The sequence below is a fragment of the Pteropus vampyrus genome, unplaced genomic scaffold (genome assembly GCF_000151845.1).
Source record: "Pteropus vampyrus isolate Shadow unplaced genomic scaffold, Pvam_2.0 Scaffold7, whole genome shotgun sequence".
NCBI classification, from domain to species: domain Eukaryota; kingdom Metazoa; phylum Chordata; class Mammalia; order Chiroptera; family Pteropodidae; genus Pteropus; species Pteropus vampyrus.
The window spans coordinates 13,227,791-13,248,085 of NW_011888788.1; the positions used below are offsets into that span (position 1 = coordinate 13,227,791).

Consider the following 20,295-nt stretch of genomic DNA (forward strand, 5'->3'; position numbering starts at 1 on the left):
ACTGAGATGCCTACATTCTCCTCAACTTGGGCTGCATGGAGCATGGGACCAATGTGGACTTCAGGACCAGAGTGTGCTAAAGATGTCCTTCCCTTCTGTGACTTACTGTAAAGATCAAACATAGAACTTACTTGGCCAGGATTTCAGAGGGCCTGAGAAACCAGAAGGATCAGACAAAATATCAGAGTTTTGAAGACAGCCCAATGTCAAGCTCACTAACAGGTGGAGCAGCCAGGTGGGCTCACAGCCCGCACAGCCTCTATCTCTGCCCCCTGATGGCAAAGGGCCCAGCTGAGTAAAAGCAACCAAGGGTACATTTTCCCTCTTTGTCTTAGGGAGAAATGAAGGGAGGGGAGAGAAAAAGAGAAAAAGGGAAGGAGGGAGATGCAGGAGTTGAGGCACTCTGTATGCCAGCCTCTTGGACGGGCCCTGGTGTGGATTTCTGAGAAACTCCAGGGCCAAGGCTGCTCTGCAGGCAGTTAGTGCATTTTATGGTTTGCTAAACTACACAGGTGCTGCTGATCGAGTCTTGACTAGCAGGTGAGTCTGAAGACCGGATTCTGACCTTGGCCTGGGTCAGGGAGTGCAGCTTCTCCTCGAAGGCTCTCTCAGCCGAGGCCATTGCCTCCATCGCCTTCCAGTTCTTCTCTCGGAGATCCTGGGGGAAGATGTGGAAAAGGTCAGAAGCCAGGTGAAGTAGCTGCTGACACATTTCCCATGAGTTGCCAGTCTCAGCAGGGCAGAACCTCCTCAATCCCAGTATAGACTCCACAGGGGGCCTACAAAGGGACAAAATGCCTTTTCTCTTGGCCCACGTCCACTGGGCCTCTCTTGGGTAGCACTAACACAAGGCCGAGGTGTCACAGCCTGCTATGGGGTGGCCATGGTATGAGGTGGTGAGGAGGCTAAGCATCTTTTCAGGGAGATGCTGGAAGAAAGGAGGGTCAGTCTGGCTCCTATCACCAAAATGCAAGCAATGACTCCTTGGCTGACTCTGTACAGCTGGGGCTGCCCCTGGGGAGAGCAGATGGGTCGCCCAAAAGCCCAAGCTCTGTGAGGGGTAATGGGCAGGCAGCCCAGTGGGGAAGACACAGCCGAGGCTCCTTTGTACCCCCCGCAGAGGAGGCACTTCCACATCCCCTTTTCCTGATGCTAGCCTCCTCAGTCCAAGGTGATTACATGACCCTGGCCAGGCTAATCAGCACATTCTGTCCCCATCATGAGGGCCTGGGGGAACGTGACCAAGGCTGTTCCAATGGGAGTCTGCCCTGGGACTTTGGATGGACCTGAGAGGCAGAGAGGCTCCCCAAGCCCCCCAAAGAAGGTAGGCTTTCAGCAGTGAGTAGCACAATGGGACGTAAAGGGGTAGATGGGCCCCTTCCTGACTAGTCCAGGGTTGGCCTCACTGCCCCTTTAGTCCCCGGCATGTACACAGACACATGTCCGATACTCACGTTGTTCTTCACTTTCTGTTGTTCGACTGCCTCCTTGAGCTCAGTCGCCTCCTTTTCTAGACACCACACCTGGGACTCTAGCTCCTTGAGGCTGAAGGGAGACAGCGGGATCACTGCCAGGCTCTGAGGGCCCGCAGCCCCCACAGTCCTATCTTGGGAGGTCCCCTTTCTCTACCTAGGCTCCCATCCTAGCCAGAAGCAACCCCACTCTGCCAACCACCTCGCAGGGCACAAGCTTTCGGAGAAGCCCAAGCAGCCACCCTGACCTCTCTTCCTACTCATCCTGAGTGCTCAAGAACCAGTATGCAAACCCCAGAGGCTACCAGAGTCCCACCTGGTGACAATGTCCATTGACACTGCAGAGGTCAAATCAGCCACAGTGACCAGTGCAGGGACTGGCCCTGACAGTCACATTTTCAGAAAGCTTTCTGCTCTAGTGAAGAGCCCACTGCCTACACAGTTTCTGCTCAACCTGGTCCTGCTCTGTTGCCATAGAACATGTCGACTGGCATTCAAAAGACACGGACTAGGCCTTCTCAGAGGACACCTGAGCTAGAGACTCACAGTGCTGTCACCTGCATACCTATTGAGACTCCAGGCGCCACTACTCTCAGTTCACTGTGTACAGTGGGACCATACTCTGTCCAAAGCCTAATTCTGCTGAGACCCAAAGTCTCTTCCCTCAGTTCTGTGCCTGGGCTCTGAGAAAGCAGCCCCAAAATGACCCCGAGATGCCACAGGGTTGGCAAGATGTTGGTCCCATCTTTTCACACCCCTCTTCAGATTAAAGGGCCCAGTGGGCTTTGCCCACTCTCATTATCCAGAAAGCGAAAGAGCTAGAATTGTACTTGCTATTCTGAGGAACAAGCTTCAAATAGACATTTTGACATGTCACCTTCTGCATTAAGATGTAGAATTAGGACTAGGAAGGCCCCAGGGACATGTAAAATCTAAAGTCCAGAAATGATCATGCTGACTTGAATCAGCACAGGAGTCACTTGGAAAGTGGGAAAGAAGCCCTGCTTGGAGGACAGGGGGGCTGCCACTGACACCAGATGGGGACATATATATCTGTATTTCTTATTGTGGGCCATGGTCAAAACCTTTTTGAAAACCAGGAATATGACAACCTGGCCTAGATATAACTTTCAAATAAACTGTCTGAGAAGGAGGAAAAAAAAAACAATTTCCAGCAAACACATCTGCATGACACAAAAAATTGGAATCAACCCTATTTGTACCATGAATCAAGTACCATAGTAATTCGCTGTGGGGCCCAATAATCTGACCTTAAAAAACAGAAGAGCAAAAACTTAAACAAACACAACCTCTCTACCCCAACAAATATCACAGGAAACAAAGTTTGCCCAAGCTTTCTAGAAAAAAAGCATACTGGGAAAGAAAGATGGAAAGGGTTTGATTCTGGCTTCCACAAGGCATTTTGGGCCCTCTGGGTAGCTGGCTTCTTTCCAAAGCCTCCAAACCATGGAGTCTGAGGCCAGGGAACATGGGGAAGATGACTCACTGGTGGCAGCAACCAGAACAAGGAAAACTTGTTGGCTGATAGCCAGGGGCACGTCTGACCATCTGCATAGGGACACCCTCCATGGTTTGCCCCCGACGTGGCTGCCCTGTGGAACCCCAGCCACTCAGCCACCTCCCAAGCCCATGGGCAACTGCTTAGGGATGCACACCCCAGAGGTGACAGTCCCAAGGACTCCAGGCCTCCCAACTTTGGCCATCACACCCAGGTGTCAGCTCCAGCCTTAGCACCAGCATAGCCTACTGCTGGGCTGCCAACACAGAGGTAAAATAAAGCCTGCCAGCAGTGAAGTTACCTTGCAAACAAACCTGCAACTTGGTCAGCTCTGAACTGCACCAACATCCCAAATCTGCAAAAAGCCTGGGCCATCTCCCAGGTTCTCCATTCTGGGTATAACCATTTTTCCTATTTGATATATGAACTCAGTCCCTAAAATCTCTCATCTGCAGATATAGAGAGAACTCCCAACCCTTCCCCATCAAGACATGGATTGATGGGTGGAAGCAGAAGGTCCGAGCCCCCTGCTGAGGCACCTGCTACTCTCCACACAGATGAGTCTTGCTCTGTAAGAGGAGGCAAGGAACTATTTGCAAGGCTGCTTTCTTTCCTGCCCAGGCATATCCCCTGTCCTCAAAGCCACTGGTGGGACAGGGGAAAGGCAGAGACCTCTGAAAGGGTTCTTCCCAGGGGAGTTATGTGCCCCACTGAAAGCCTTGGCTCCCAGGTCCTGGGCCACCTTGTGCTGAGGCTAGAGACCTCCATCTCGACTTACCAGGCCTGCTGCTGGTCGGCCTCCACTCGGCTGGCCTGAAATGAGAAACAGAAAGAAAGTTCCTTAGTCACCATGTGACTCACCTCACTTGGCAACTAGTCAGGGTGGGGTCCATTTGTTCTCATCCTTCTACACAGGGGGGTCAGGACTCGATGGCATTCTCCCTCACCTCCCATCAGCCCTGGGGAGGAGGTGCCGGCTGACCTGTGTGTCCTGGGCATCCCGGGCCTGGCCTGCCTCCAGCAGGGCCTCAATGGACTGGATTCTCTCTGTGAGCTTTGAGTTTTCTGTCCTGGACTCCTTGAGCTGCCCATGGAGAACACTCAGCTCCTCGCACTTGCTCTTCACCTCTGCCTCACAGGACTGTAATTTGCTGTGCAGCTCTGTGCCGGGACAAGCAAAGCAAGAGTGGGTGAGGGGCAGGAAATACCCAGGATGGACACTCCACCAGCCCCTCAGCACATGGGCACCAAGGACACCCTCCCCTGCCTCCCCTGTGTGCTTGAGAGTTTAAGACATACTTCTGACTGCTGGGGCGCCTTATTAGCTACTGGAGAAAGTCACACTCTGGCTTTGTTCTCGAGGACTCATTAGGGTAGAATGAAACACTCTCAAATCACTCATAGGAAAATGACAGAAATCTAAAATGGATGTCACTGTAGTTTCTAAAAGTTTGTTCTCTAGGAGACTGCTCACATTAGCTGAGACCAAGGGCAGGGGCCTTCTATGGGTATCCTCCCTCAATGACCTCAGATAAGTCCCATGCTGTAAATGTTATCCATGTGTCTGTGACTCTGCAAAGTCCCGAAGCCCGGGTCTCACCTCCAAATCCAGGCTCAGCTGCCTGCCACTTCCAAATGAAGCTCTGCTTAGGCAACTGGAACCTAGCACTCCTAACCTCCCCATAATGGCTGCTCTGCTTTTCTGTACCCTCACTGCACACTCATGAGGCCAATGGATTCTACATCCATGGTCTGCCAAGTCCATGCCTCCAACTCACCAGTACCTCTGTGGCTGTCTGGGCGCAGGCCTGTTGTCTTTTGGCCTGAATGAGTGCCGTAGCCTCATCCCTGGTCCCTTGGGCCACTCCTCCCTCTGGTCCATACCCTACCCAGTGCCAGAGCATCCAAAAGTACAAATGGGATCATGTCATCCCCATGCCCTAAATGCTCTGAGCATTCTCATCACTGAATGTGATGAGACTCTTCATAGGGAGGGTCATCTGGGCCCTGCCCATCTGGCCCCACGCTGGTCACTTGTCTTCTTGCTTCAGTCACACTCACTGAACTTCTGTTTCTTGTACAGGCCAAGTTCAAGTTCATTCCCATTTTCAGGAATCCTGTGCTATCCATTTCTGTCCCTTCCTGGACTCTGTGAGCTTGGCCCCTTCCCATCATACAGACCTCAGCTTAAACTTCTCCTCCATCTGCTCAATCTAAAGCCACACTTGGCCCATTAGAGCTGGGATCAGCAAACCAAGTCCATGGGCTACCCTTGTTTTTGTAAATAAAGCTTTACTAGAACACAGCCAGGCCTGTCTGTTTATTTATTGTCTGGGGCTTCTTCTAAACTATGGCAGCAGATCTGAGCAGTTGTGACAGATATCATCTGGCCTACAAAGCCAAAAATATTTACTACCTGGCTCTTAACAGAAATAGCTCGCTGACTCTACCCTAGGTCACACTGGCTATTTGAAGCCCACAGAGCACAAGGCTCCGTGACCTTGTTGATGTGTGTCTCTCTACCTACCTATGCCTGTCTCTCCTGCTAGAATGATGCCCTGATGCCTACTGCTTCACTCTTGGCCCCACCCTGGTGCCCACAACTGCGCTCATCCCATGGATGACGCTCAGGAAATACAGGTAAGCAAGTGACCACTGAGCTGTAACTGATGTCATCTGTTTTCTTTCTCTAGAGGCCCTGGGTGCCCTAGACTTCGCCATCCTCTCTTGATTGTGAAAGGTGACCTGTGAACATTGGGGGACCACAGGTCCACCTTCCAAACCTGGCCTCTTGGGCTAACTGAGCAAGGAGACAGAAAGGTCCAGAAGTCAGCCGAGAAGGTGAGCAATGAACTCGGGAGTGCCTCAGCTCGCCCACAGCCATGGCTCCAGGTGGGGCTCCATGACAAACAAGGCTGGAGGTGGCAGCACATTCAGCTCACCACCCACTCCCCAGCCCAGCCTTCAAAGGCTCTATCCCCCACACCCAACCCGCATAAGCTCTACCCAACCCAGTCCTCACAGGCTCTGCCAGGGTGCCCAGCTCTCTCATGGGGGTGAGCCTCACCCCTGTACTTCTATTCTGTCCCCTGACAGGGCACAATCTCTGCCTCACAGACTTTCTGAGGAACCAAGTCCAGGATCTCATGCTGCCCTCCCTGGCCAATAGGACTGGCCCATTCTATGGGTCTGGCCCCAGCAAAGACTTCACCACCCAGCCCAGAGGCTCTGAGCCAAGCCTCTGCCCTCACCAGCCAGCTGCTGCTGCTGCTCCTGGGCCTTTTCAGCATCTGCCCTCAGGCTGGCATGGCTGGTTTGTGAGCGGCAAAGCTCCCGGCTGACCTCGTCCAGGCGTTTCTGCAAGGCCTCCTCACTCTCCTTGTGAGACACCTGGGGAGCAGGCAGAGGGAAAAGGGCCATAAGGATGCTGGAGGGAGGCCAGGCCCTCAACTAGCTCTGAGGTCACATAGGACACCCTGCTATCCACCCCGATGACATCTATAAAACCTGCCTGGATTTCTAAAGTCAGTTCATCCACTGAAAAAAGCCCAGAGTCCATGCTTGCCCTAACCCTCGAAAAGCTAGCTCAGGATGAAGGGGTCATACAAAAAAAGCGCCCCATTTTCACTTAAACCTCCAGTCTAACTTGGAAATTTCCTGAACAGGCCCTTGTACAGTTTACATTTATTGAGCTCTTTTTCCATGTAAGGTACTATTCTAGGCACTGTGTTATGTATCAGTGTGGTTAATCCCCAGCCACCCCGAGAGGCAGGTACTACAGTCACACTCATGTTATAGATGGGGAAACCGAGGCTCTGAAATCCTGCAGTAGACAGACACCAAGGCTTCACTGTCAACACCAAATCCTGGCCTGTGGTCACCACCGTGGTCAGCCATTCCCAAAATCTTTGGGATCAAAGGAGATAGAACGGACTCCTCTGTGTGGCCCCAGGCTGAGGACAAGTAGCCTGAGGACTGATAGGGCAGGAAATGCTCAGAGTCTGGGGCTTACTGATGAGAGCCAGGCCTTGGCCATAGGCTGCGTCTTTAGAAATGATACATAATGGCAACACCTTGGGCACTAGAGTGGTGGTTCTAGCCCAAGAAGCACCAGAACCATCTGGGAGCCTTTAAAATATAATCATGGCCAGGCCCACCCCAGTGGTTCTGATTTCATTAGTCTGGGAGAGCCCACTTTACATGAAAATCAGTAAACACCATATTATCCATCTCGATTCCACCTAAATAACCCAAACTGTTTATTTGTCCATGTTCCTTTAGTCTCATACAAACATTATTCTTACAATTTTGTGTTTGTCTCTTCCACAAGACAGCTCCATTACCCTATGTGCTGTAGCCTAGCTTCAATGACTGAGCAGAAAAAGGACCCGAAGTCCTTTGGGATGCTAGGATTTCCTCATTATCCAGGAAAGTTAAATGCAAAGCAGGCATGATATCAAGACTCCCCACATCCAGTCACCCTGCCCCAAAACAGGCGAGCTGGAGGATCTAGAAGTCATCAGGCCAACAGGCAGCAAGGCACCTAGGCTGAGGAACCACACTGGATGTTGCCCAGTGCACTTTGGGGACAGGAAACAATCTTCCTTCCTCAGGAGAAAGGGCATCCTCCTGGGAAAACAGGAGCTTCCAGGTCACATCCAGTGAGAAGGAAAAGTGCCAACCTGGCCTTGAAGCCAGAGGCTGCTAACATTAGCTTAGCTGGCTACGGCTAGAGCTATGGAACCAGAGGTGATGGTGAGTGTGGGAGCACAAACACAGCATGGGGCTAGACCCGGGGGTTCAGATCCTCCCTCTGTGTGAACTTGGGGTAGTTGCTTAATTTCTCCACACCTCAAATTTCCTTATGGGTAAATTACAGATAGTAAGAGAACCTACTTCATTAGGGTCACAATGAGAATTAGCGGAGTTAATGCTTATAAAGTGCTTAGAACAATGCTTAGCACATAGAAACCAGCTACTCCATGCTAATTAGCAATCACGAGTATTCACAAAGCCAAGGTTGAGGGTTCCAGCGCAGGCCCTGCCTGAGTCTCCAGCTGTCATAGTAATGGCTGGGAAGGCATGACTCAGTGTGGCCTGGCAAGCCCTGGCCTGTCCCTGCTACACAGACAGTCTTGGTGAGCGGGGTGAACAGGGCACTGAGATGGCCACCACCATGACTCACCTGCAGCTGCAGGATCTGCTTCTCAAAGGCGGCTGCCTTGGCTTCCAGAGCCTTCCGCTGCTGCTCCTCCTGCCGTGTGGCCTCTGACTTCTCCACTAGCTCCTTGCTGACCTTGCTGAGTTCCTGTCGGAGCTTGGCCAGCTCCGCATTCTGCCTGCAAGATAGTCACCAGCCCCCAAGTGACTGAGGGAAGAGGGCTTGAGTCAGCTGTTGCCAACCCCAAAAGCTGCCCCCAGGTGAATGGGACCATGATCTGAGCTTTCCCTCCAGGCCACATGCTCTTTCTTAAGTAGTTACCCAAGTCTTGCAGTCATTACCAAAGCCCCTCTTGCATTATCAGCTGGGTAGAGTTTTATCAGCATGGTGTATGGACCAGAAAGAGCAAAGAGCAAAGTGTGCACTAAAATATCCTACTGGTGCCCCTTCCAGAAACAGCTGGAAATTCGGACAGAAAAAAAGGCAAGACACTCTTCTCATTGCTAACCAGGGTCCAAACAAGCCCTCAAATGTGGACTGCTTCTCCTTGTCCCCCAACAGGGCCAGGGGCAGCAGCCCACTGGAGTCCATGTGCCCTGCTTCACCCAAAGAGGGAGGCTGAGGCACTTAACATAATGGACCCTTCAGCACTGCACACTCAACACTTCAACACTGAAGCTGGGTTTCAGGACCACTGAGAAGTTCAGGAGGGTGGGAAAGAGACTTGATTGACAGGAAAAGAGGGGCCGCTCAATGCCCGCCTTTTCCAGTGTGAAGAGGTAATCAACATGCCAACCTCCTTCACTAGCACAAAAGACACTTCTTCAAGGCAGGGCCAATGATCCAGCCAAGGGACAGCACCAGACAAGATGAATGACATAGACAAGACTGTCTACAACCCTGGGAGGCAGGAAACCTGGCCAAGACCAGTTCTGTCTGCTGCTGGGGGACTGAGTGGGAGGTTCTCACCTCTGAACTTGAGTTTCTTCATCTGCACCAGGGAGGCCACCCTGAAGCCCTCTACGGGGCCGTCACCTCATACTTTACAGTACCAAGATTTAAGATTGGAGTGCTCACGGGAAAGGTGAGACTCCAGCATCCGGAGATGGAGACAGACTGGGTGGGCAGCCTCTGGGAACTGGTTTATACCTCTGGGAGGGATCCATCTCGTATGTGCAAAGCTTCCGCAGATTGATACAGTCAGCGTCTGCCACCTTGGGGTGACAGGTCTCCATGCTTTGGAGCTTTCCCAAGGATAGAGGCCGCAGCAAATTCTACATGACAGGGGAAGCCAGAATGTTCCTCCACCCTTGTGTTCACCTTTTGCTTGTGGCTGCTGAGAGGAAACTGCAGCCACAAACCTCCAATCTGCCGATGGGCCAGGAATGAGATGAAGACGTGCACATAGGGGATCTCTACAGAGAAGGGACTGACTGGCCTAAGGAAGGTGGCCTTCAGATCTTAGTCCGTGCCAGGGAAGCCACCAGCAAAAACAGATGTGTGGGCACCAACTTCCCTCCCTGGTCTAGCTCCTGGGCCAACATTCTCCCTCCCTGACTTCCAACTAAATGACTGAGGGTATTGGTGCTCTCTGGCTTAATCAGTTCTCTTATTGACAAGAGTCAAGGTGCTTTGGGCATAAACGCAATATTCCTTCAGGACGCTTCAGGCCAAGAGAAGCCAAAGAAATGTGAATTAAAATGAAATGCAGGGAGGCTTCCTCCAGGCCAGCCTGTTGAAACTGTAATGCTCAAATCAAGGAACTAGAAGAAGGCCAAGGTGTACTTAACATGGTGAGATTTGTGCTGCCCTCTGGGGTCTGCCCACTCAATTTCCTAGCACTTCAGCTCCTGAGAGGCAATGCTGAGTCAAGAACTCTGCTAAGCGGGCTAAGCAAGTGTGCTTATTGCTAGTGCATCAAAAGCAAATGTCCCTCTAGCACAGGGGACCATCCCCAGTGGAGAGTCAAGGCGCTCAGGCCCACAGCAGGTCCCTACACCACATCAAACTCTGATCTTGGACAATCCACTTGTACTTGAAGTTCTGGACCACAATTAGTTTTTAAAAGCCTCATACCAGGTTTTTGTGAAGACAGACATGGAAAAAGTATCTGCTCGTCTAGGAAAGCAGATGCCAGCAGCAGCCAGGATCTGATGGGCATGGGCATGGGCAAATTGGAGCTCACTTGTTCACCCAGCAGCCTGACCACAGGAGAGGACACTGGCCATGCTTCAGAACCACACAAGAGATTGAGGGTCGGGATGGAGCCCCGAATGGGGAGGTACAGAAGCACGCAGCAAGCCCCAGGTCCAGTAAGAAACTAGAATGCTTCCATAGCAGCCTTGAGAGAAGATCGGGGACCATCCCTGGCTCCAGAGCCCCCTAGGATGTGCCACTGCAGAGTGTGACTGGGAGCACTGAGCTTACTTGCTCTCCACCTGGCTCGTAGCTTGGTTCAAAGCGTCCCTCAGGATGGAGTTCTCCTGCTGTAGACGGGCCAGCTGTGTGTTGGGGCCATTCTCCAGCTGCTCCTGAAGACTCCGGATCTGAAATCAGAGTGCTGTCTGACCTTACAGAGTTGACTTCTGGAGCACAGTTAGTGAGGTCACAGCCCACATACAAAACCCCTGAGAGCTATACTTCTCCACACGAGGTTGGAAAGACTCCTAAGAACAAGAGGTCTAAAAACTGCACAGCTCCAGCATCAGGGGCTTGGGGCCAAGAGTGAATCCCAGCCATGAGCCTATTCTCTCTCCTCTGCTTCCCAGCTTACAGCCAAGTGCTCAGCCTAGAGCCCCAGAAATGTTCCGAGCACTCTGCCTCTGATGTTACTGAGTTGACTATTCTGAGACAAAGGACACGGCCATAGCCAAGGCCTACAATAACCCTGAGGAAGCCTTGGTTCCTGCCCTCTGGTCTCCCATGGCCCAACATGAGCAGAGTGCAGGTTTGAGAAGATGAGGCCTAGTGCTCTAACTATGTGGGCCAAGCTGGACACGCCCTCTGCTGGCCTTACTCCAGAGCTGGAGTAAGGTCTTTTGCTTTATGGGGTCCTCCCAACCTGAAATGGAGAAGGCAGAGCTAGCATTACTCTAGGGTCACATAGAGGCTGAGAACTTGACCTGCAGGCACCCAGAAGACCAGACACAGGGCTGGCCACTTGGGACCAGACTGTTTTCAAAAGGTGCTCTTTAAAAGTTATTTTACATCTTCCTGGTTAGTAACATTAAACACACACTGTGGGCTGGCTGCTATTATCTGGCCAGATGAAACAGCTGCTTCCTCTAAAAATGAACCAGTTTCTGCAGAACCCCCTACTCCTATCCCCCCTCATACATCTTCAATTGCCTTCTGGGGACTGCTCCAACCCTTCCTCGCCCCCCAATTGTGCCCCTGAAACTGCTGCCCACCTTGCCCTGCAGCTGCTGCACCTCCTTCACATGCTCCCGGTAGCTGGCCTGCATTCGGGCCTGCATAGCCGTGATCTCCTGCTCCCGGGCCACCAGCTGCTTTTTCACCTTGGCTTCCCCAGCTGCTGCCTTGGCCTTTTCTGTTGCCAATTCCTGGGAGAAAGCAGAGGGCATAAGTCCGGTTAGGCAGGCAGGGCAAGAGCTTATCAGGTGGACCCAAGATCATCAGAACCCAGAGCACTGGCTGGGGCTGGGAGGACCTTGAGAGCAGAGCAACGAGAACCCTCCTTCCTCAGTTTTCAGACAGCCCCACACTAGTCACAGCAGACAGCAAGCAAGACATGAAAAGTCCCTGGAAAACCCTGCTGCTGGCCTGACCGGCGGAGGGCTGGATGTCAGGCCTTGGCTACAACAGATGCAGTGGACACAGGCAGGTGCCAAGTAAACATGGCATGCTGTCCCTGGGCTCTCCAGGGACACTGGCTCAGCCCTGCTGAGATTATAACACCCAACTTGGCTCGGTCCCTCACATCCAGGCCCCAGAATACCCACTTCTACTTGAACGCCTTTGTCAGGACTGACAAGGCTATGAGCCTTGATTGCTGGGGTGGGGACATGGAAAGCTACCTGTCCCACTGCAGCTATGGGGTCAGCCCCACTCCTGGAGGGCATAGGTCTCCGTGGGCAGCCATTCAGTCCTCTCAGCCCAGGGAATGTCTGCTCTGGGCAGTGTCGAATGCCACAATGAACACAGGATGTTGGGCCTGGGGACCTGGAGCCTCAGGCAGGGGCAGAGCACAGGATAAGAAGGGTTGCCTGAGGGTGAGGGGCTGGCTGGGATCTGTGTCATTCCAGAAGGAATGGCAGTGGATGAAAGCCTCAGGGAAGCATGGGGTGACGGTATAAGGATGGGTTGATGCAATGGGCCCCTGGGGAGAGGGTATTCCTTGTCCAGAAGGCCTCTAGCCAGAATGGCAACCACTTGGTGTGGGTTCAGCTGATCTAGGTGACTGGGGTGCAAGTGTCCCACAAAATTCAAGGCCCTACCTCTTCCCCGTCATGGGTAGTGAACCAGAAAAGTGAGAAATCCTCTCCCTCTCAAAGCCAGGACTGCCAGGGAGACCCATTCCAAAGGGCCAGTGTCCCTCCTGCCTGAGATGAGAGAGAATTGGAGGCTAGGGGAGGGGCTCAGTGAACTGGGGTGGCCGCTGGGTGCCAGAGCTGTTCTGTGCACATGGCATTCCCTGGGACCACGTGGGACCCAATGGCCCCTCTTTACAAAGACAATCCTCCTGTCTCCACCCAGGGTAAGAGCCCACAGGACCATGAGGTCCAGCCTCAGGAATGCTTCATTGATTATCTATAAAAATGGGAGGGGAGGATGATGTTGTGTGCCCACTGTGAGACAAGCAGCTTTCTCCTTTAATTCTCTCAGTAAGATGAGGATCTTGAACCCCAGATTGAAGCTGAGGTCACAGAACCCTGGGGAGCAAATGGTGTCCCAGGTTGAGGAGCAGCTATAAGTGTCAGAAGTGGACTAGAACCTGGGACTGTGTGAGGCCACAAGAGTCCCAGAAAGTGGGAAGAATGACAAGGCTGGTCCAGCAACCTCTAAAGAAGCAAGACAGGGCAACTTAGCAGGGATTCAAAGATCCACCAGGCTTCCTCTAACGTGCGAGACCCGCCAGCCCCACCAGTAAAACTCCACACACCAGCAACGCAGGGAAACCCCTTCTCTTTGCTGGGTTTCCCAGACAAGGGCCCTTAAAGTATAGGATCCAGGCTCGGAGAAGAAATCAAAGCTCAGAAAGACCCTAGAATGTCCACGGCCACAATAGCAGCAGGTGATACAGCTACATGTGGGCCATCCTCCACCTACCTCTGTTGGCCACACTGCACAGACACTCAGAGGCTGGCACTGAGCATCTTTTTGGGGACAGCTTTACCCACCTTGAGCAGGCCTTGTGCAGTTCTGGGCATCCACCCAGGGTCAGGGTGTAAAGATCCCAACCTCCTGGGGACAGGGTCCCAAGGCTATCAGAATTCAATGGGATTTCCCTTCCTTTTGCCTCTGGGCTTTCTTAAAGGGCAGAGAAAAGCCAACTTTTCCTAAGGGCATTTGTCTAGCCCAACTTGGGTTTTTTTTATAATAAGAGCTCAGAATCCCAGGATTCCTCTTGCCTGTCAAATTGTTAATTCATTTGCAAGGGTCAGATTTTATTGAGAGGCATGCCTGGTGGTGGTGGGGATTGGAGCCCAGTTTTCTTTGGACTGAGGGAGGAGGTTTGACACGATAGCAAGCACTGCTGGCTCAGAAATGGCATCCTGCTCTGTAGACCGAGAATGGGTTCTACTTGGTGTAAGCTTCTAAAGCCTGCTGAGAAATGGACAGGAGGAGGCAGGTCCCATCAAAACGGCCTGCCACTAGGAATAGCTCCCACCCCACCCCTGGGAGCACATCCATCCTGAGGGTGCCTGACTGCACTGAAGTCAGAGCGCAATCTCCCAGGCTGAGTGAGCACAGTGTGGAGTATAGTCCAGAGCTTTGCCTCAAGACAAGAGGCCCCATGACAGGGCACCTGGTGCCTGAGAACATAACAGCTAGAAAAATGGTTTTCTAGAAGGGCTGCACCAGAGCCATGCATGGGTCCTCAAACCCACGCACAGGGCCACGAAGACCCTCAGAAGGCTGGGACAGAGGTCCTGGGGGTATGCAAGATTGTTTACTCCTGTAGCTGGTATCTGGAATGGTTCTTGAGCCCAACTGTGCTGGGACTTCACCATTTGTGAGGCATGAATCCATCACAGAGAACAACAATTCACACATTCTCTGGATCATTCCTTCAGACACAGACCACGAGAAAGAGAATTCACCAAAACACTCTTTTGCAACTATAAAAACTTCTCTACAAGGAAAAAAAAAAAAAACATAAATGTGGAGGGAACAAGATCCTAGCCCTCTTACCAGCTCCTTTGGCGAATTAAGTTAAGAGGAACTTCCACATTCTCAACAATTTAGTTTCTCATATGACTTTCCTTAACGGTGCCAGGCTAGGAAACGTGACAAGAGTAGTCAATACATCAGCTTTGCTCAAAACTCTCAACAGAGAAATGCAGGGCCCCGATGTCCATGGGTTCCAGGAGCACAGGGAGGAAAGATGGCAATGCTTAAATCATCAGAGGCATCCTCTTAGCTGTGTGTGTGCTGGCCCTGGGCTTCAGCAACCACTTGCTGACAGGTGGCCTGCTAGGCTGAGTCGAGCAAGGTTGCCTGAGTAACTGGCGACAAATATGACAGCGCATAACTGCAATGATGACCTCTGTGCTGGGACAAGAAAACGAGGACTCCAGAAGGCTTCCCCAGAGAGGGAGAACAAATTGAGTCTTCTAGGGAAAAAATGTCCAGTTAACTCAGCAGCGAAAGGCATTTGAAGCTAACAGAAGAGCAAGAAAGGCCCAGAGGAGGCAATGAAGGTGCAGTACATCAGGGAACAGATGTGGGTGGGAGACCATAGGTGGTGCTCAGGGTGCAGACTTCGGTGTAAAGATTAGGAGCCACTGGCAGACTTAAAGAGAGCTTTGCAGGACAAGAGTAGCATTTGAGAGCCCTCCTTGGGCTGCAGAGAGGAGGATGTGGTCAGGAGAGGGAGGGCCCTAGAGGGTAAGATGAGTAATAAGAACCGAAGGCCGCACCCCTGCATATCTCACAGACTTCTGCAGCTAGAAGCCAGGAAATGTTCTACCAGGGGAGGGTTGGAAATGCATCTAGACCTGGGGAGGGTGCCAGTGGATTAGCTGCCATTGCGGTTTTGGAAATCTTGTATAGTGGCCACCACTGAGAGAGAGCAGTAAGTGTCTAGGACAAGAGGCAATGTCTAAGGGGCCTCTTTCTACAGGATGTACTCCCCGCTTACACCTGCTGCCCTGCTCATGGTGGCCAGAGACTCCAGCAATGGGGAAGAGACAGGCCAGCATCACTATCAGAGGTTGTACCTATTCAACAATCACATCTGAGCCCAACCTAAATTCAAGGGGCAAGCACAAGGAACTAGCCAGGCAACCACGCAGCCAGTCAGCCATGGAACATTCACTCCTATTTCCTCTGACGGGAGATTCTGGGGGTCAACAAATTTTCACAGGCATTTCTGTTTGTCCAGAAAGACAGTATGGAAGAATGGCACCCCAAAACCACAGATTCTTAACCAGTGCTGTGCTGGTTGGCTGGCTCTCAGGGGGGAGGGCTCTAATTGGCAGTGTCAGTCCATTTCCGTGGTGTAAGGGCTCCCGGCCTATGGCACACTATTAGGTGAGGCAGGAAGAGACGTGTGCAATCACCTCTCAGGAGCAGGGCGAGTAGCTCCAGCTACCCTGCATTTAACCAGCAACCCAAAATGAGCTCACGTGAAGGCTATGTATGGACAGTCTTGAGAGAGATGATGAGTCCCTCTGTCCCCACCCCTGGCAGAAGCTCTAGGGAAGGCAAAAGAGACCTGCCTTTTTCTTTTCTTCTGCACAGAGCATTAGCCAAGAGTAACTAGCCAAAAGCTCATCTGCTCTGGTAGATGAACTTTCCCATTTAGTTTGGAGCTGCATCCCTCTAACTCAGGACAGAAACTCAGGCTGCTTCATTTCTTCTCAAATGAGCAGATGGAGGTACCCAGAGGAAGGGCTGCAGCCCAGGCAGTGTGGGGCAATCCAAGGCCCAGGCCATTCTCCTGTACCTGCTGTACCAATGGAGGAAGCAGGTAAGCAGGGAGAGAGTGAGTACGATGCTCAGCATTTTGCTGGGAAAACCCAACCCATGGAGTTTCTCCTCAGGAGAGGCAAGGAGAAGTAAAGAGAGTTCTGGCAGGGGTAGAGCAGCTCCTTGTGCATGTGTTCTGACTCATCCAACTGTGGTTCAGTGAGTACAAATGTTATACTAGAAGCCATCAGCTGACACAAGGAACCAGGCTTTTCCTAAAGGATCACTCGACAAACATCAGAAAAGAAAAGCAGCCCTTACACTTCCCTCCACATGAATTTTTGCTCCAATTCTCAAGCAAACGGTCATGGATCAGCTCTGCCTACCCTCCTTTCATGGTGTATACCCTAAAACGATGGCCCATCACTGTGGCACTGACCAGTGAAGTTCTGGTCCATCCCCATCATATCCTGATGGTCCTAACCCCTACTTAATATCCATGCATTCTTAGTCCTAAGAAGGGAGCCAACACCCCACAGAGCTCCAAAAGATCTGCACAGGCTGGCCACAGGTGTCACAGTCACAGCGTGCATTGGTGAGGGACAGTGACATTAGGCAGGCCTGAGCGAGGAGTCATTGTAGGGAGGCCGACCCCAAGATCCAGGAGCAGCAATGGCCACAGCCCAGGGCTTCTCGAGACAGGATGTGTACTCTCATACCTTATTGAGCTCCCTCAGTTTGCTCTTGGCAACAGCTGCATCTTCTTGCTCTGTGGCCAGGAGCTTTTCCTTTTCTTCCAGCTGGCGTTTCAGAATTGCCACAGGGTCACCCTTCTGAGTGGCCTAGAAATGCCCACAGAGCCATGTTAACAGAGGAGAAAGATACTTGGTTTGTCCCCCAATCCAGCAATCAGAACCACAAGAACAACAGTTGCCTTATGAAGTGGGAGCAGGTGCTTTAAGACAAGCAGGTTCAATCCTGACTCCATATACTTTGGAGGGAAGGCACCCCTGCCTCAGCTGCCCCGTCTATAAGGCCTCCAGGGCCTATGGACACAGAAACTGTTTGGCAAAAGTGATGGCTCCCTGGGATAGTTGTTAGGAGCATGGTGTTTCCCACTTAACTCGGGTCGATGGTGGCCAAGGCCTATTCCTGATCCACTGAGGGGCAGTTTTCCATTGTTTCTGGCTCAGTGCCCACCCCTTAGACACTGTGTATAGCCTATAGGTTTCTGGCTGAAGCGGGGAGGTTGTGGGAAGGGCAACACTGGGGATAGGTGCCTGAGGTGAGTCTGGGGCTCTCTCCTTGAAAGAGGAGTGGTCATTTTGACCTGTTCCAGCTACTCACACCCAGGAGTCCTCCCTCCACCCGCCATGCTCATTGAGCTCCCTGTGACTGCATGGGCCAGTAAGGGCAGTCACACTGGCATGGCTCTCACAATACCCCTCAATATCTCTAACCTCTAAGTTGCCACAAAATTCTCCAGCAAAACTACCTATAATTCCAACTCTGATTAAGGAATAAACAAACATGTGCTATGCAGCACTTCCTTCATGCAGCTCATTCACCAAAGTACCAGAGGGTGGGTGCCAGCCCCTGAACTGGCCCCTGATAGCAGGAGGGAAGTTGGAGAGAGCCGTTTCTGGGCCCATCACAGGGTTTCCTTACTCACAGTGTGTTCCTACACACCCTCCTTCTTGCACAAAACTGTTAGGCCCCAGCTCCTACGTTCCACCCACAGCTCTGCCCTGCTGCTTAACATCCATCGTGATTCAGTAGCCCAGACAGGAATGGGCTGTGGCAGAAGCCAAAGCATTTGCAGGGTGATTCATGCAACCTCTGCTTGGGAAAGGACAGAGGGTTCTGCTGAGAAAGGTAAGCGGAGGCTGCTGCATGAACACTCTGCAGCTTGGTAAGCTGAGTGTGGCCAGCCTGACAGGCATCGCCCAGGGGAGGCTGGGACCCCAGGACTAGGTAACCACCACAACTTACCAGCCCCTGAGAGGGAGGGGAAGGGCAAGGCCACTTGGGGCCAGCTGTAGTAGCCACTGAATGTGGCCAGGAAGGGCACCCACCTTATGCCAGGTGTCCTGAATGATACCAGCCTTCTCAGACAGGATCTCAATGAGCCGCTGGGCCTCACCCTCACTAAACACCATGCTTCCAACCGTGGAGACCAGCGTCTTGTAAGGGAGGTAGAGAGGGCTGTCTGAGTCCGTGGGCCCTGTGCAGAGAGAAGGTAGGAGCAGGAACTTACACTCAGACACCAGCAACCAAGCTCGTCACACCCTGAAGCAGCAGGGGGCAGTCAGAGCGCAGGACTCTGTCCAGCTGTCTGGGGTATGCTCCTCAACTTACATTGGGTTTACGTCCCAACAAACTCATCGTAAGTTGAAAATACTGTTAAGTCGAAAATGCATTTAATACACCTAACCTACTGAACATCATAGCTTAGCCTAACCTACTTTAAACGTGCTTAGAACACTTACATTAGCCTACAATTTGGCAAAGTCATCGAATACAAAGCCTATTTTATAAAAAAATATTGAGTATTCCATGCAATTTATTATTCATATCGCTTTTGCCTTGTCATAAATTAGAAAGACTATAGGTGGAACCATGGTCAGTCCGGGACAGCCGGTACAGACCAAACTGCGGGTCCTGCACAACTCTCCTGACTGCTCAAAGACAGCCAAAGGAAAGCTCCCCAAGCAAAGAAAGGTAGAGTTTTCCTGGGTTGGGGGAGATGTCTCCCCCTTTTTATCATCAAAATGAGCAGAATTAAGGAAGGCATATTTTTCCCAAAGGTGTTTTCCTTCCTTCTTTTTCTAGCAATTTGACCCCCGTGCTGTGATCAAGCTCTATGGTCCTGCGTGTCCTGACTGACCAGCAAACCTGCCATTCCCCACAAACATAGATGGCCACAGCCACACCCCATGGTCATGGGAGAAGCACGGAAAGCAAAAGTTTTTCCAGGACTGCCTCTGTGGCTCCAGGAAAAAGAAGGCTGCTTCCCATACACCCAGATTCAAACAGTATTTCTATCTCTCCCTGGGTGAAGTTTAGGCAAGTGTTAGGAGAAGGAAATTTGGGTTGGGTTCTTCCAGAATGGGCCTACCCACTCCTCAGTCCATTCATGACCTCTGGAAGACAGGGCCACTTTCCAACAACCAAATGTCACTTCTGAAACACTCTTGATAACACCCCCAACCAACAACAACAACAAAAAGAACTTTTGCTCCCATCACAGGCTCTCAAGGCAAGAAAGAGTGAATGGAGATGCCCCATCTAGCAGGAGCCTTGCTTGAAATGCCTGGGAAATTCCTTAGATTGAGACCCAAATCTGCCCCACAGCTGAATGACAGGGCCAAAAATGAGCCGTAATCAAGAAAACAGGCCAGCCTGCAGCAGCCCCTCCAGCTAAGCTCACTTCACTGAGGACAATAAATGGGAAAGGTTTCCATAGCAACCCTAAATTCTCTGGCTTGTCACAGTATTTTCCCACACTAGTCACAATATTTTCATCACAAGTCAAAGCACTTAGCATGATACCTTAATAAGGGGAATGTCGGACTTGGGTTGCTATGACCACCTTTATTTTAGAACTTCTTACCTCGGTGAAGCTTGAAATTAAAAATAACCATGTTGACACTAAAGGCCTAAGCTAACGGGGTGTCACAAAAATGAGTATGGGGTGGGGAGGAGGGAGCATTTCCCCTATAGCCTTCTGTATTTTCATTGAAATATACATATATAATATGAAATAATTTTAATGGTAAACTAATATACACTAGAAAAAATTCTGAGTGCAGTTAAGCCAAACGAAAATAAAAACCATTCTCTAGTTCACTACTGGAGAAAACCCCACTATAGCATCTTGGTATACAGGCTTCCTGCTTTCCTCCCTCGGCCTGTTTTCCAGAAAAGGGAGGCCCACTCATTTCAAAGACACTGCTAGAATAAGAAAGGCCAGGACAGCCTCTCTGAAGGTGATCACTGCACAGACATTTTTCTGTCCTGACTCAAAAAGGTCTACACCTGCACTGTCT

At 51.4% G+C, this 20,295-nt stretch overlaps 1 protein-coding gene across 2 annotated transcripts in view; it reads right to left on the reverse strand.

The window, feature by feature from the left end:
• Positions 1–20,295, reverse strand: part of RRBP1 (ribosome binding protein 1) — a 64,846-nt gene that overhangs the window by 10,180 nt on the left and 34,371 nt on the right. For both annotated transcript variants that reach the window (XM_011370470.2, XM_011370461.2), the window contains 10 exons: positions 18,322–18,470; positions 16,966–17,088; positions 11,563–11,715; positions 10,580–10,698; positions 8,177–8,330; positions 6,243–6,381; positions 3,974–4,152; positions 3,770–3,804; positions 1,455–1,545; positions 566–658 (listed from right to left, as the gene is read on the reverse strand). In XM_011370470.2, coding sequence (XP_011368772.1) covers positions 566–658; positions 1,455–1,545; positions 3,770–3,804; positions 3,974–4,152; positions 6,243–6,381; positions 8,177–8,330; positions 10,580–10,698; positions 11,563–11,715; positions 16,966–17,088; positions 18,322–18,470 — 1,235 coding nt within the window. The remainder of the gene's footprint in view (positions 1–565; positions 659–1,454; positions 1,546–3,769; positions 3,805–3,973; positions 4,153–6,242; positions 6,382–8,176; positions 8,331–10,579; positions 10,699–11,562; positions 11,716–16,965; positions 17,089–18,321; positions 18,471–20,295) is intronic.